The sequence below is a fragment of the Cyprinodon tularosa genome, unplaced genomic scaffold (genome assembly GCF_016077235.1).
Source record: "Cyprinodon tularosa strain WSP-4 unplaced genomic scaffold, ASM1607723v1 ctg215, whole genome shotgun sequence".
Classification (NCBI taxonomy): domain Eukaryota; kingdom Metazoa; phylum Chordata; class Actinopteri; order Cyprinodontiformes; family Cyprinodontidae; genus Cyprinodon; species Cyprinodon tularosa.
In genome coordinates this window covers 423,155-440,090 of record NW_024038800.1, presented here as the reverse complement: position 1 = coordinate 440,090, position 16,936 = coordinate 423,155, and the positions used below count along the sequence as shown (strand labels likewise).

The 16,936-nt window shown below is 44.7% G+C and overlaps 1 protein-coding gene across 14 annotated transcripts in view; it reads right to left on the bottom strand.

Annotated features, from left to right (window-relative positions):
• Nucleotides 1-16,936, bottom strand: part of gramd1bb (GRAM domain containing 1Bb) — a 198,231-nt gene that overhangs the window by 6,272 nt on the left and 175,023 nt on the right. For 12 of the 14 annotated variants that reach the window (XM_038285818.1, XM_038285820.1, XM_038285821.1 and 9 more), the window contains 9 exons: nucleotides 8,565-8,680; nucleotides 5,730-5,892; nucleotides 5,427-5,616; nucleotides 5,188-5,331; nucleotides 4,236-4,354; nucleotides 4,002-4,144; nucleotides 3,824-3,927; nucleotides 1,730-2,027; nucleotides 1,586-1,597 (listed from right to left, as the gene is read on the bottom strand). In XM_038285818.1, coding sequence (XP_038141746.1) covers nucleotides 1,586-1,597; nucleotides 1,730-2,027; nucleotides 3,824-3,927; nucleotides 4,002-4,144; nucleotides 4,236-4,354; nucleotides 5,188-5,331; nucleotides 5,427-5,616; nucleotides 5,730-5,892; nucleotides 8,565-8,680 — 1,289 coding nt within the window. The remainder of the gene's footprint in view (nucleotides 1-1,585; nucleotides 1,598-1,729; nucleotides 2,028-3,823; nucleotides 3,928-4,001; nucleotides 4,145-4,235; nucleotides 4,355-5,187; nucleotides 5,332-5,426; nucleotides 5,617-5,729; nucleotides 5,893-8,564; nucleotides 8,681-16,936) is intronic. The other 2 variants (XM_038285819.1, XM_038285826.1) reach the window with 1 other exon arrangement.

The window sequence follows — 16,936 nt, the reverse complement described above, 5'->3', positions numbered from 1 at the left end:
ATTTATAGATATGTCCGAAAATCATTTTTTCTTTCTTAGTATCTTCTTTCCAAAAAGAAACTTGAGGCTAAGCAGCCACAGATTGAAATCAATAGATCTGGCTCTCTGTATGTCATGCAGGATTCATTTTATTATTCATACAAAGTTGTTTCTTAAATTTATTTACTTTGTTACTTTTAAATAATTACAAAATGATTACAAATTTCCCTCTAGTATTTGCTTAATTTAGACGAAAAGAACAAATCAACGTAATCAATGATTTTGCAGACCATCTCTGTTATCAAAAGGTGATATTTTGTGACTAAGAAATCAATTGTAAAAAAAGTTGAATAAACTTATGGATTTATTAAAAAGCTTCCTTGGTCTCTCACTGGAGGTTACAGAGAGAGCTTGTTGCCAAAATGTTTAGTTGTATAACCTGAGATTAATTAAAGGGGAAAAAGTTCAGAACAGGAAAGTCATATGAAGTAACTCAAAGCTTCTGAATCCCCTGGTGATCCACGACCTGAGCCAGAACCTCAGGGTTAGCACCACAGAAGATGGTTTCTATTTTGGGCCAGACCAGGCTTTTCTCTGATTATTCTAGTTCTGCCTGCGCAGATGAGTTCTGCTGCTCTTGGCTTTTTTAGATGACTAATGGCTCCTTTATGTTAAATTACAAACAAACCTATATACTGGAAGAAATTATTTAAATAATATTGAATGCATTAAAGATTTATATGTAAATTTGACAAAACTTTCAATGATTTAACCCAGGATTTAAAGGAAAACAAGCCCATAATGCACAATGAATAGGGCAAGATTAGGAGTATTGGTTCTTACTGGGCATAACTTCCGGCTGTCCGTGTTTTTGTTTGAGAGTCAGCGCTCATCTGCGCAGCTCTTTGCACAAGACCTCATGATCATCTGTAGGGTTCAAACAAGGAATGGGGCTTGGAAGTTACTCCACCAGTAAAATGTTCCAAACCAACTCAGAAAAAGGTCAAACCAGTAGTTTGAGCAAGGTTTAGTTGGTAACAATCCCCATTGGTTACCCTAATCTAAGGGAATGCTCCATCAGGACACAGGGGTCATAATCTTCATGGATTGAAATGAGTGATGCGCGGTGGAAGGACAAATGAGTCATAATGAGGGGTTTGTGGTTGAATTTTAATTGCATAACTATAATATTAAAATCTGCTGATCTTAAAATTTATGATCTAGACATATTTTAGTACCGTAATTTAGAAGAAGTTTATTGGTAGATAAAACACTTCTGAATTAAACCGGTTTCCTATTTATGGCTCAAAACGTACTAATTCAAAGGAATAAAACAACAGGTTTAAAGGCTGAATCCCCTAATTAAAGTTGATCAGATATTTAGGATCGTTATCAGTTAATTAATAGAAAAATGTCTTTGCAAATATTCTGAGTTAATTAACATTCATCTAAAAAGTCCATCAATGGCGTTTCAAATAAAACTGTGTGAGAAAAGCCTGATCTGGGTGTCTGTGGTCATTATAGTAGAAAGTTTAAGTATAAAGAAGCCAAAGGTGGATTCAGTTTTTTTACTTCGTGAGGCCCTGGATAACAACAAAACATATACCTGAGACAGATCCTTCAGATTGCAGTAGAAGGAAGAGGAGAGAAAAGTTACACTTAGGGACATGATAATAACAGACAGAGTGTGCACGGTGCCTCTACATGAATGACCTTTGTTTGGATTTATGTGTGTGTGTGTGTGGCATACACAAAGCTGATGATAAGCAGCAGTTTGGAGACACTGTACAGAGCGAGGCCTCCTGGCAGGTGATGGTGTTCTGGACTTTGGTGCCTGGTCTGCGTGGAGCCCACCACATGTTTGATTCTCTGAATCACTTCCTCGTCTGTCGGCGTGGTAACAGGGCTGAGGGCCTCATCCAGGTGTTGGCTGCGCATGTGGGGAAGGGGCCTCTTCTTCCGCCTCACCGTAGCATTCTTCACCACCTTTGCCTTCGGAGACAGCTGGTGGGTCTCCATCAGCTCCTCCAGCTTGGACAGCTCCACCTCTAAACAGGAGAAAGGACATTTCTGTTATGTCAAGATGGGAGGAAGTTTAGCAGCAAAATAAAAGCATCTGCACCTATGTAGTGAAGAACTCCATGGGAGGATTCAGGATCGGTGCCTGACTTCAGTGAGCAGCCTGGTGCTTCAATCAGGCAAACCAGCAATTAGCTGCGCGTGGAGGCTTAACACACGACTAATTTGTCTGCAGTGATTTAATGTTCTCAGCTTGTGCCTCTGTCATCAGCACTGGCAGATATTTGTCTTGCTGCTTCTCTGTAATCATGTACTCAGGCTTATCTGCTTTGCATAAACACTTGTAAATGTTTATCAAATTCCAGATCAAAACTGGATTTTTTTAGCCTTATGGGTTTATATGTAGAGAGGGGCTTGTCATTATCACCACATTAAACAAGGTTGTTTTTTCCCCACAATAAATAAAGCTGAGGTACGGTATTTTAGTTACATGGACATGAAGTTGGGACACTTCATGCAGGTTCGATTTTCCTCTTAGTTGTCTTATTCCTACTGTCTACTGATGCTCTTTTTTAGGTTTTAGAAGGCTTTCCTTGTATTGAATGAATTGAAACCCTGTGAAAAAGTAGTGCATGAGTATTAATTGTAAGTAAACTAATACATTTTCTCCTAAAAGGAGCATTTAGTTCCATTAATCCACAAATCTAGAATTAACTCCCCGGCTTATAACCCTCAGTTGCTTGAATTGAGATTAAAAACGTATTTGGATAGGCCTTTTACTGTGCTGTCTAAATATTATTAGTTGCTGGTTTAATGTTTGCTCCATTTTCCTACTTATTTTATTAAAAAAATATATATATATATTTCAGAAAAATCATTATTTTTTAAATAAAAGCTTATATTTTAAGGTGTCACGTTTATTCTCTTTTACTATTTGTGTTGCCTCTTTGCCATTGCAATGAACTCTAATTTTTTTTCTCATGTATAGCACTTTTAATTATCTATTCAAAGAAATGTGCGTGTGAGTATGGTGACAATTTGTATTTAGGTTATTTACTGTAAAATGATTCCCCCCAAATTTAGTGGCACCGACTCCCTTTAGATGCATACTAAGCAGTGGTTTGAGTTCACAACAAATGTGTGGAAAAAATAGGCTTTTGTCTCATGAAATTTAAGTTGAATTTTCAGGCCTACTGAAAAAACTATATATTGGAAAAAAGATCTGACTGGAAAAGACCAGAAGTTGAGTTGTTAGCCTTTTAGCAGAAAAATTATGTAAACATTTATGTACACCTACAGTGGTTTATGGAAGCATTTATATGAGTTGAAATCACCCAGTCAAAGTTCGTACCTAAACCAAACTGAGCTTCAACTATTTTAATCTTCTGGACCTGATCTGTGTTCAGACTGTTTTATTCTAGTTGATTTATTGTTAATCAAGATAATTGCTTCATATGAACCTTGGATTTGTTAACTTGACCATTATGCAACATAACTGCTTACAGCAGGCTTATCTTTTCTCTACTATCCCTGTTTTAGATTTGATCAATTTATGCCTTGTGAACATATAATTACTAAAAGATTTCAAGACTGCTGTAATTTAACCTTTACTTAAGGAACCTGCTCATGATCCAGATGTCAAAACCAATTTTTGATCCTGTTTTGCTAATCATGGATTTTAGGAAGAACAAAGTTATGGGGTGGTCAGGTTTCTAGTTTATTTCGGACAGTGAGATTCAATTATGCTATGAAATATTAAGGGTTTTACATTACATTTAAATTGTATGACTGATGCAAAATCAAAACTGAAATAACCAAGCTTTACCCAGTTGGCGGAAGTTCTCTTCAAGTCCACTCCAGAAGTTTTTCTCAATGAAACCTTTGACCAGCCCCCATGGCTGCTTCCTGTACCGCAGCTCTGTTGAAACCCTGAGGGACAAAAATGCATATGTTAGATCACAAAAAGGACTAAAATGGCAAACCATAAACCAGCAAGTACTCACCGTAACCGGCATTTATTCTTAGCCACCCGTGTGAGCATGTAGCGGTTCAGCGTGTAGAAGTAATCATGGTAGGGCACGTTATGCGTGATCACCTCGGCGTCGATGATGTAGCACTCACTCTCCTGACTGGCTTTGTACAGAGTCTAAAAAAATATCAGAAATATGTGGGATAAATGTGCTTCCTGTGGAAAAAATGAGAATATTCGGATAAAACAGCAGCGATGCTCATTTCACCTGCGTCTCTGTGACTGTGGCTGTTTTTGGTGCCAAAGGGTTAGACAGAGAGATGGTGTACATGATAACCCTTGACTGGTTTCCTGCATCCTCCTTCTTCCATGGGTGGTACACGATATCTGGATGCAAAAATGAAAACTGTAATTTTGGTTTCCTTTCCTTTGTTACAAAGCTTATAGTCAGAGTGGCTCTAACTGTCCAGGCTGGTTTTCCTGAGCTACATCTAGAGATATGCTGCTATAAGCTTAGACTGCTGGAGGACATAGGAACCCCTTTTTAATCATTCTGCTCTCTTCTATCTCTATTCTTCCACTCTGCAGAATTTGTTAGTTTAATCTCTAACATGTTCTCTCTGCTTTTTTTCATAGTAGTTTCATCTGTTTTTTTCCTGTTCGGCTGGGACTATCAGCCGTGCTGCTGCCATCAACATCATTCTTTATAGATGTTGGAGCTTGATCTGTTTTTCAGTTTACACCTGATTCTCTGACTGTTACTAACTGTATGTGTTCTCTTTTATCCTCTGACATGGGAGCTGGCTCAGAGCTTGTCTGCCTGGCTGTGTGTGTCCTGGATGGGGCTGGCTGTGGAGCTGGTTGGCAGATGCCTTTTGTATTTCTGCTTCCTTTTCTATCTCTGCTTAGGTCTACTTGTTTTCTACTTGGTTCTGCTGGAGGTTTCTTCCTGTTAAAACAGAGTTTTCCTCTCCACTGTTACTATGAGCATGCCTGATGTGAGGGACTGCCTTGGAGTCAATGAGTCGAAGCAATAAAATTGTTTTCTTTAGAAAGCTTTGAATAAATTTTGAATTTGGTTGAATTGTCTCTGTAAAGTGTCTTGAGATGACATGTGTTGTGAATTGGCGCTATATAAATAAACTAAATTGCATTGAATTGAACTGGTTTTATTATCCATAGCTAGTGTATCAGAAGAAGTAAAGCTTGGGGTTTCGGACCTGAGAAACGCCTCTGTTCCATGAAGTCACTCATAAACTGAGACTCTGTGAAGAGGATGTCATAGAGCTTGTCCACACTGAACTTGTACACTTCGTTGATATGTTGTCTGCCATTTAGGTCTTCATGGAAGGCCTGCACCTCACCTGTATAATAAATCAACAGGAAAACACACAGCTTACATATGTCTTGGTCATCTTCTCATTTCTGAAGGAAAAGACAGGTTCAGTAAAGTACCCACCCTCGTCATGGGTCTCTGAAGAGTCGCTGAGCTCAGTGGGGATGTCTTCGTTATCATTAAAGTCCAGCGAAGGTGAGGGAACAGGACCACCAGGCCCGCTGGTGTCGTTCTTATCCTCTACCACTAGGGGCACTGTGAGCAGCTCACCATCCGGTAGACAGTCTGCAAATTCCTCAGCAGGGAGTTCAAACTAGAGAAAAAAAGGAAAATGCAAATGAAAATTTTGCTTGACCTCATCTAAAATTTTCCTGCCAGAGGTGAAATAATATATGTGCTGGGTTAAAAATCCATTCAGTGACTTACAGTAATGGTTGTTTCATGGTTTCCTGGGCTTGGAAGGGAGTTATTTGGGATAACTTTCTTGTGCAGTAAAGGAGGACTCCCCTCAGGCTTGGCGTCTGTGCTGTTCTTTGTCAAGTTGTCATTGTTTATCTCGTTCTCTTCATTGGGAATCTCCTCGCTGAACCTGAGGGCACCAGCAAGCGATAATTAACCCCACTCACTTCCTTATCTTCTAATAATCAGCTTCTTTTAAAATCCTCAGCATGTCCAAAGCTGTCCACGGATATCTTCTCCTACAAGATCTTATCAATAAGTCTGAACCAACTTAGGGGCAGCTCTAAAAGCGTTTTTTTTTTTTTTTTTTTTTAATAGAGCCTATTAGCAATTCCAAACAACTCGGTTTCAACCCAGACATGAGAAGTGTCCCTGAGCTCATGATTCATTTTCTCCAGCTGAAAAGTATCTTACTCTCCTCTTGTCGCCCACTCAGCTGTGTTGGTGCCAAAATATTCACGACTGTTTGTTTTAAATGGGTTGGGTTTGATATGATAAGACTGTGCAGAGGAGTAGAAATAAAGCATGGGGATCTGCACCAGGCCACATGCTTCGGAGATCTTATAGGGAACGGCCAGCAGACAGGGAGAACTGATCAACGTTGTTTTACAGAATCAGAAGTATGGAATAAACCAGCGTTACAATAAGAGACTCTTTGGTTTTGGTTTTCCTAAATATGTGAGCCAAAGAAAATAATCAGCTGGAGTGAATTCTTACAGTTGTTTTAGGAATGAGCTAAATAGAGTTATGAAGTTAAACCAAAAAGTTACTGTTAAACTTTTTCTATTGTTTAAAATCTCTGAAATGAGAAGATATTTGTGAAGATTCAAGTCATGGTCAAGCTTGAAAAGTTCAGTTTAGGCAACTGCATGTGTTTTTATTTTTTGAAGACATTTTACCTCTCATCCAAGAGGCTTCTTCAGTTCTAACTATTGTTGGGGAGCACTGATATATACATATTGTAGGTCTAAAAAAGAATTAGGAGAAAAAACAAAAGCTGGCTCTGATCCCTCCTTCTTAGTAGGAGTAGGAGTTCTCCCACTAGTTAGAACTGAAGAAGCCTCTTGGATTAGAGGCAAAATGTCTTCTAGAAAACTTCACGTCTATTTGCCTAAAGTGAACCTTTCATGCCAAAGAAGGTTTAAGGGTGACAAAAATTTTGTCTAGCTGCACACCAGAGTTGTTGCATGGATCTTGTTTTATCTGGTATTTTACTCTCTTGTGTAAAACTTTAGTTCTTCCTTCTGGTTAAGATTCCTAAGAAAGGTCCTGAGGTGTTTAAGAAACATCAAAACGAAACTGTATTCTTGGATGAACTATGATTATCGAATTATTTTTGGTTTCACTTGGGGCGGTTTTGATTTGAAAAAAGACCCGTTTTTAATGTCTCTCTTAAGGTTTAAGTACAGGTTAAGCTAGTTCAAGGTAAAATTTATGTTTGTTTAATTTCAAAGTGATTTAAATACTAAAATTATATTTTTTATTTTTACAGATCTCCATCAGGGTTCTAACAAGCTAGTGTTGAGTTTTCAATCATCCTGTTAGAGTTTGTTTGATCTCAGTGTTTCAGTAGTTTCAGACGCGTAATCAAATGCAGGTCGTTAAGAAACAGTAAAAACCGTGAAGCTGAAAAAAAGGTTTGACCAAGATGCCAACTTTCGTGTTGTTAGTAACTGATGGTTACCCAGTCACTGATTCTCACAGCACTAACATTTTGTTCATGGCTAGTCTCTCACATTGTTCTCCCTTCTTTCAACTATGAGCTCAAAATGAAGCCACATAAAAAAAAAAAAAATGAAAGTATTTTTTTATTTTCATGTCGTTAGCTAAAAGTAGTAAGCTACTACTACTTTCTTTTCTAGTTCAAAATAAGAGTCATATAAATAAAATCATGCTTAAAGGGACAGTGTGTGACATTTTTTTTTGGGGTAAAAGTTAAGTATTTCTTTACATCAAAAATGAAAGCATTATTATAGCTTTGAATTAGTAATTTATAAATACATGGGTGGCAGTGCATTTAATGGGAGACGCCATGTTGTGTCGCCATTTTTGATCAGAGTAGCACAAAGGGGACAAACTTGACAGCCTTAAATGTTTTAACCCATATCTGAAAACATGTTGTCGGTATCCGTCAAAAACAGAGACAGAAGTGATAACCGGGCAATCTTTAACACGTGGAGACACTTTATAATGGAGCAGGGCTTTAAAACTGACAAGGAGGTTTCAGGCTTTCTGCTGTACAGGTAAAGTAATTCAATATAACAGTGAAGTTTAATTAGATGTTATGGTAGAAGCAGGGCAGTGTAGTTCAGCCGTTTGTTATCCTACACTGGATGAGCGCCGATCAAATGGGTCAGACCAGATAACGACCATAGGCTTCTTTCAATCCTGATTTTAAATAAATATTCAGTTTTTTATTGTGTATTTTAACATATTTTATAATTCTGAGGGAGGTTATTGTGTCCCCTCAGCTCAAAAATGGTAGAATGTCACTCCTCGGCTTCCGTAGTAGGTCTCTCATATAAGAGGCACCAGCCTGTTGTCTGTAATTCATTTAGTGTACCACTAGATGGAGGTAAATGTTACACACTGTCCCTTTAAAGCAATCTTTTTCATTTACAGACTGCTAATAATTCCCCCAGATGAGGTGATGCCAAAGCTTTATGAAACTATGAGGTTCAGACTTCACTTTCAGGAGAAATAAGGGCTTTATGTCACTCCCCTCACTGGCTGTTATCACTTCCAGCAAGCTTTATATATTTTTTCTGTTAAATATGTAGAATCCGTGCAATGTAAACTTACCCCATGGTGTTGAAGTCGTCATCAGGAGGGACATAGTCCTCATCATCACTTGTTAGGCCCAGCTCGTTGCCGTAGCATTGATGGACAAAGTGCCAAAGTTCTTTGGGGCACAGGGGCTGCAAAGTATGCAAACACAGTCAAAAAATAGATGTGGTGGTTTTAATTCCATAGAAACACAATGGAGAAACAGCAATGTAAGCAACATCTGGCAGGTATGTTAAGCATAAATGATGTAAATTATCTAATGCCTTACTGAAATATTGGAACCTCTGACAAAGACGGTGAGCAACTACCTTTAGAGGATGTTCAGCCATTTTTCTCACATCAAAGTTAAACAAAAAGCAAAATAGGAGCAAAATGTAAAGTATGTTATTTCATTACAAAACACAGTGGCTTTGTAAAACATCCCAAATGAGCAGTTTTTTCTTTCAGATCCAGTCGATGAGAAATGTATGTAACCACCGAATGATTTGCAAGTCTAAAACAAATACCTGCATGAGATTGAATGACAGGAAGCATGGCCCAACAAGAAAACTGTCAGATGAAACAATGGAAAGCATGACAAAAATCCTTTAAAAGGCTAAATTGACACAAACTGGGGGAAAACAGTTTGGTCTATAATCCAGCGCAAGAACATACAAAATGAAAATGCTGTATATAAAAATATGTTTAGACAAAAACATCAAAGTAGAAAAACCCCAAGCTTGAATTAAAGATATTAGCAGACTGAATTAGGAAAAAAGATTTTTTTGTTTTGCTGGCAAGGAAAATTTTCAATAATAGAGCAGCATTGGAAAGGGACAAGAATTAAGAACTTGCATAGTAGAGAATATATTTCTGTAAAAGGTTTTTTTATAAGGCTATGAGAAGATGTGTCAAGCGTAATGTCATATATAGAGATACTTTACTCAGGTAGGTCGGAGGATTACAATAGCTAAAAATTAACATAAAGTGACAATAAAAATAAAATGATATGGAAAATATAATAATCAGGCAGATAAACATATAAGATTCCATGCAATTGTGGAATCTTAATTTGTTAAAGTACACACAATAACTTAGGCATATAGAAATACCCAGTGCTGTGAATAATCTAAATAGTTGGATTAAATCAATAAGAAAGCACTCTGAGAGCACAGACCTCCACCAAGCAGCAAATGACGCCTCAAACTGTGACTTAAACTCGCTAAAACTCGCACATGATATGGATCATTACCAAATTTAAATAATTGTTCCTTGGCATTAGGCACACCTCTGGTAAACAAAATCCATACAATCATACGTTTTAATTGATCCTTGTAATAAACCAAGAATGCTTCCTTTTCTTGAGTTTTGTCTTCAATAAAATATCTCCGGGCGTTTTGAGTTTGATGCTGAAGTTGTCAATAGTCACTGCTGCCACCCTCTGGTTTAGTGGGGAACTGCTTGTTCCACTAAATATCTCCCACGATGTTAGAGAACTTTAAAAAAAACTCCTGTATCAAGACTATTATCTGGATGATCGCCAAAATTTTATGGATTGCTCCTTGGCATAAGGGACACATCTGATAAAAGTTTAATTAAAATCTGTCCATAACTTTTCAAGTTATCCTGTAAGCAGACAGGCTGAAACAGAAATTCTCCTGAAATCATAACCTCCTTGGCATAGTCAATCAATATACGTTTTGTGGTACTGTACTCATATAGTTTTTTTTATTCAATAATTGAGAAGAAAAACATTTTTGAATTGAAAAGGTGCTTTAATTTGTTGATAGATGTTTTTTTATTAAAATGCAATTAAATAATTACAGACCCCGCAATTAACTCAATATAAAATTTAAATTGCACCCTACCACTAGCAAATAACTGAAAATTCATGAAAAAAAAAAATCCACAAATAGGCTACCAATGTTTGAGACTGAGGTGTAAGAAGTTATCAACAAAAATGTTATTTATAAAAATCCAAACCAGAGCAGCAATAAATATTCAAACAGGGAAAAAATCATGACAATCATTGACAGGATGACATGGTGAGAGTAAAATTTATAAAGAATCATTTATCTGCTCTGAGCAGTGAGATGATGATGGGAGGAGATCTGGTTTCATCTCAAATAAACGGGTTTAGATAACTCAAGATAAACTAACTTCAAAAGTCTATGATGATAAAGGTGTGCATGCCCTCTAGAGGAAATGCACATCTGTTTTTTTCAGAATAACACAGCTTCCAATAAGCTAATAACATAAATCGGGTTCGATGTCACGCCAGCAAACAGTTTAAAATTGATGAAAACATTAAGGGTTACAATAAAAAAGTGCATCCTGCAAACCTAACTTGTTATCTGCTTTTGAGACTAATAGAAAGTGATTAACAAAGTTTATCATTTTCTCTAAGTAAATCCCAAGAGTTAAATAATTTAGGTTATTGGAAAATGTTATTAAAATTCCTAATTGCATGTTTTCATCTTGTTGATGGGAGAGGACACTTGACAATTATTTATTTTCAAAGGTATGTCTTACAAACCCACTGTGTTCAGTTTTTTTCTTATCGTGTTTGTGATTTTCTTTTTTTTTTTTTTTTTTTTCTTTTTTTTTTACAGTGTCCTGTCTGGCAAGGTGGCAATAAGAATAATTGTCTTGATGCCAAAAGGAGCCCAACAGATTTTACTTTCACAAGTGTAGCGGTATCGCAATTGCCATACCGCTCCACTTGTTTCATGTATATAAATTGCTTTATTATAATTATGCAGGGAGTTTTACAGTTCATATGGACACTGCAATGTAAGTAGAGCAGAAAAACAGAAGAAGAAGAAGGAAAAAGAAAAAGAAAAAAACAGGACAAAAGATGAAAGAAAGAGGAGATAGGAAGGAGACAATGACAAAACATTTTCAGTCTGCTTCAACACCTGTAATGAGATGGAGAGAAAAAAAAAAAAAAAAAAAAAAAAAAGAAAAAAGAACAGCACAACCAAAAAACATGGTACGAGATATACAATAAAGCAAACACCTTGAAACTATCACTAAAGTAATATTATTAAGTCTGACATGTACTCTGTGTTACCTGAAGATATGAATGTGGGGTTTCTGTTTGGAAGTGAATCTCTAAGTACCTGAAGCCTAGCACCTGTAGTTGTTTGTGAGGGTGAACTTGTGCATGTAAAGTTTTAACCATAGAAAAAAATGCTCAATAGTGGTTGTGGAGAGCCGGAGAGGCACACCCCCCAGAGCACTGAGTCCAGCGCCGGGAGACCCAAAGCCCCAGGCGCCCAAGGGGACCCCAGAAGCGAAGGCACCAAGGCGGGGCCAGCCCCGGAAATCAGACCCCACCAAGGCAGGAGGAGAGACAGCCACGAGGAAGCCCCCCAGCCACCGCCATGCCGGCGCCCCGGGGAGCCGCGGGGATGAGTCCGTGGGCCGGGCGCCGAACACCAGCCCCCCCACGGCGCCGACCGAAACGCCCCAGCCCCACAGAGCACCGAAACACGCCCCGCCCCCCCGCACCAAGCCCCGGCGTCCGGCCGCAACACCCACCGCGACCGCACCACCCAGGAAAACACTAAGACGGCCCCGCCCCCGGCCGGGGCCCATGCGCATCCGCCGCGAACCGGCCACGAGCGCCGCGGGACCCCCCCCAAAACGCCCCCCCGGCCAAAAGCGCAGCCCCACCCCACCAAGACCGATGCCAACAGCGCGCAACGAAACACACCGCGCACAGAATCAGCCCGAGAGCAGAAAAGCCGCCCGGCGCAAAACCGCAAGAGGAGCAGACCGCAGCCGGCGCAACCACCCCCCCCAGCAGCCCGAGGGGCAGCACAAAGCCAGAGCGGAGCGAACCGCGCCGCCCCCCCACCGGACGATGCCAAAGCAGCCCAGCCACGTCCGCCACCCCCCCCGCAGCCCGCACCAGGCCCCGACACGCGGCCAGAGCAGCTCCGCCGCCCCGGCCCCCCACCACGCGCCGGTCATAGCCACCCCAGGCCCCCACCCGCCCCGCAGCCCCACCCGCCGCGATCAGCGGGAACAGAGCAGCCCCGCCATGCCTCCAGGAGGGAAAACCCACCCGAATACCCAGCCAGCGCAGCCAGCCCGCCCAGACCGGCCCCCCAACACTACCCCCGCCGGAGCCGCCCGGACCCCCACACACCAGCGGCGCGCCGCCAGCAGGACCCCCACCCAGCAGGCCCGCCTGCCCCCCGAGAAAACAGACATGCCAAACCCCCCAAAGAAAAAAAAAAAAAAAAAAAAAAAAAAAAAAAAAAAAAGGGGCCCCCACAATGCGACAGCGGACACCAGACACCGACCCGCCCGCAACCGCTCCCCCCCACCGAGGAAGAGAAAAAAAAAAAAAAAAAAAAAAAAACAAATAAATAACGTAAATAAATAAATTAATTAATAATTACAATTAAAATAAATAGGCAAGAGGAGAAGTGCGAGCGGAAAAACCGGAGCCCAAAACAGGACCCAAGACCCGCACCCCACCATGCCGCGCAGCTCCCCCCCCCCCCGAACCGATACCACAGAACCGGCATAGGAAAGAAACACCGCCCAGGAACCGGCATCGTAGCGAAGGCACCGGCACCGACCCCGAAAATCCCCGAACAACACCCAGCCCCACCCCGAAGCGGATCCAGTCCCAGGCCCCAGGGATCCGAGGCCCCAAGGGCACCCCATCCCCAGACAGGAGCCCCAGCAAAGCCCCGGCCGGCCGGGGCCAGCGGAGAGGCAGCCAGGAATGAGCCAGCAGTCCCCCGGGCATCCACCCCCAGCTCCACCAGTGCACCGGTGAGCCCCGACGCCAGCCAGCGGAGGGAGAGCAGGACGGGGGGAATGGGCTCCGCACTTAGCGGAGACTTGAGATGTATTTGGGAGAGGGTGCGGTTGAGACCCCAACCTGGGAAAAAAAAAAAAAAAAAAAAAAAAAAAAAACACACCATCTCAATCATGCCTTCCCTCCCTAGTGCCCCCACTCGTACCACAGGAAAAAAAAAAAAAAAAAAAAAAAAAAAAAAAAATTGAATAAAATAATAATAATAATAAATAAAGAAAATAACAACGCAGACACACATTCACACATAACACTCACATCCAATAATACCAGGACCAAAAACCCGGTGACACCGGTGGTCGGTCCCGGGACTATCGGATGACCCCATAAGTGAACCTAAAATCCGGATGTGAGGGGAGGGGAGCGGCGACACCGCCACACCAACCCATCTCTTTCCTGCTTCAAGCCCGGCCCCCCACCCCGCACACGGACCGGACCACCCCCCGCAAGAGCCCCCCCCGGGACCGGGGCCCACCCATCCCGCGCCGGCCACCCAACCAGAACCGCCCCCCCCCCCGAAAAGAACAAAAAAAAAAAAAAAAAAAAAAAAAAAAAACCTTCAACCAGGCACTTCATGCCCCTCCATCCAACCTTCTTTGGGGAGAGCAGAGGTGACAGCCCCGCCACCAGCAGGCCACCTAGGCCCCGCAGCCAGCCCCAGCCAAAACCACGGACCAGGTGGCCCGCTCTTCCTCCAGGCCCCAGACTCCAGGCGGCAGCCGGAGAACAGGGGTGTGAGAAGACCCCGATCCTCACTGCGCCCGCTCGAATGTGGTGTTGTTGCGTGTTGCTCTCAGATGCAATTAAAACTGGGAGTACCAAGAGGGGGTGTCCGGCACACTCCACCCCCCCTCCAGGAGATAGACGGTGCCAGCACACCCTCCCCCTTCGACAACCCTCAACCCTCAATGTCTAGATGCGAGAGGGGATGGAGGAGGCCGACCGTGGTGAGGCCCATAAAATAAGCCCCCCCCCGGTGGCCCTGACCCCCACCCCCCGAAAATGCCCTACATAGATGTGTGTTGTGAAAATGATGTAGATGGAAGTGTCTAAAATGCAAAATAAAATTGGGGTGGGGGACGTCATCAGAAGGTGTGGCCCTCCAGTAACGACCCCCTCCCCAAAAACCTACATGTGTGGCCGAGTGATGGAGCAGGCAGAGGGAGGATTTCGGGGATGGGGAGCAAAGGACTGGGGTGCCTGCTGCACTCCCAGGGAGCCAGCTCCCCCGCTGACTCCAATAGGCACCCCCGTTCCCCGAGAGCCCCCCCAGAGAAGGGGGCCCCACCAGTTTCACCACCATAGCCCGGGGGCACGGGACCGGCAGCAGGACCCACCAGCCAGCCGGGCACGGAGCCGACTCCACCACCCCCCCCCCGTCCTGTCCATCCAAAAAAAAAATAATAAAAAAAAAAAAAAATAAATAAATAAGTAGATAAATAAATAAAATAAAAAAATAAAAAATAATAATAATAAATAAATAAATAAATAAATTGAATAAAAAAATAATAATAAAAAAAAAAAAAAAAAAAAAAAAAATAAATAAAAAAATATAAAAGGAAGATAAGAAAAAAAATAATAATAATAAATAAATAAATGAATAAGGGAAGGGACAATCCCAGCCGGCCAGCCAACGCGCAACACGCAGAGCCCCCACCCCGGACGAAGCCCCACCAGGGGGCAGCACGGACCAGGACCAAGACAGGGAGCCAGACCCAAAGCCCTTCAAAGATCTTCTTCCCTCTATCACCACCCCCCACCCCCCCTCCGGAGATGTAATCCCTCCCCTACAATAACAATCAAGCTACTCACCACACAAGCGACAGAAGACATCCAGGCCGAGATCATACCTACTCCCCCTCCCTCCCCTTCCCCCACTTACAGAGTGCAAACCCGTGAGGGGGTAAGCACTTGCCATAGGTGTTAATGTCCATGCCCCCCCCCAGCCCAGCAGGCCCCGAGGCACCCCGGCACACCAGAGGCCGTGGCAGCAGGGACAGACAGCCAGGCGTACACCGGCCCAGAACCCAAGCAGCACTCCCCACAGAACCCGAACCCCCGAACCCCCACCGGGGACCCCGCCCAAGGGCAATGCGCCCCAGGGATCCCAGGCCCAAGGAGCCACCCCAGACCCACCCCGCAGTAGGGCCGGGCAATGCCCAAAAACCCCCGGCACCGGCGCCAGCACCCCCACCCCGACCCCGGCCCCCGAACGACTCCCCCCAACACCGGTCCCACAGCACCAATCCGAAGAAGAAGAAAGCCACACAACACAGCTAAGCGCAAATCCCGAGCCCCACTCCAAGCCCCGATCCCCCCGCCCACACACCCCCTCCCACACAAAAAACAAACAAAAACAAAAACAAAAAAATTATAATATTCTCCCCCTCACCGGAGAAGAACGGCCGCAAACAAGCCAGTGCCCAACACCCACCGCCACACCACGAGGACCCCTCCACCCAGATGCTCCTCCCCAGAAAAGTCAACATGCCTGCCCTCCCAGGAGACAGGCAAGCCCGCCGAACAGGAATCCCCCCGGCAGCGCACCGCCGGCATGCGGGGGCCCGAGCAGCCCCAACAGAAACAACACCGGAAGGCCGACAAGGACGAACCGACGGCACCAACCAAGCCCCCAGGCGGACTCCCCCACCCAAAAACACAACGAAACCACCCCGCCCCCACCGACCACAGCAAACACAGCCGCAAGGCAAAGCAAAGGACAGAGCAGCCCCACCCGGCGCACGCCAGAGAGCCAGAGCAGCAAGGCCGCCCCAGCCGCCAGAAGCCGGCACAAGCAGCAAAAAGAAAGCAGCAGACGCGACCCCACCACCCCCGCCGCGCCCGGCGCGAAAGCAGCACGACCCACCCCGCTCCGGCCCCGCACCGCCCACAGGCCGCCGAGAGGAGGATGGCCACGCCGGCCACGGCCCGTCCCCCCCCCGCCGCCAAACACCGAGCAACCCTCCACTCCCAAGCCGCGCACGATGCACCGCACCACGCGTCACCGGCACCCGCCCCAACAGAGCGAAGCCACACCCCGACCCGGGGGCACTCCAAAGGGACCCCCGACGCCCGCAACCCGCCCACAACAGACACACACGAACCCCGGCCACAGGCGCGACCACCCACGCCCCCCCCGGACGACGCAACCACGGCAAGCACCACGGCCAACCACCGAAACCCGGCACCGGAAGACGAGGCACGCCCCGACGCCCCGCAGAGCAGAAGCACCCCGGCCAGCACCACAAAAGAACCGATGCCCGGCGCCCAGCCCCACCCAGCAGCAGCACAGCCACCAGGCCAGTAGCCCACGTCCGCCACCACGGAACCCCCCAAGAGCACCGCACGCGGCCGCCGCAGGACCCCCCCGCGGCGCCCCAGACCCCGCCCCGACGGGGGCAACAGTCCCCCGGGCCAGACCCGCCAGGCACCCCGCTCCGAGCACCCCCCCGAGCCCCCAGGACCCAAGGACCCCCGAACTAGCCCCCGCGCCCCACAAGACGCACCCCATAGCCCCCCACTACACTAAGTGATGGAGCCGATCAAGGGAGCCCAGAGAGATCGGTCTGAT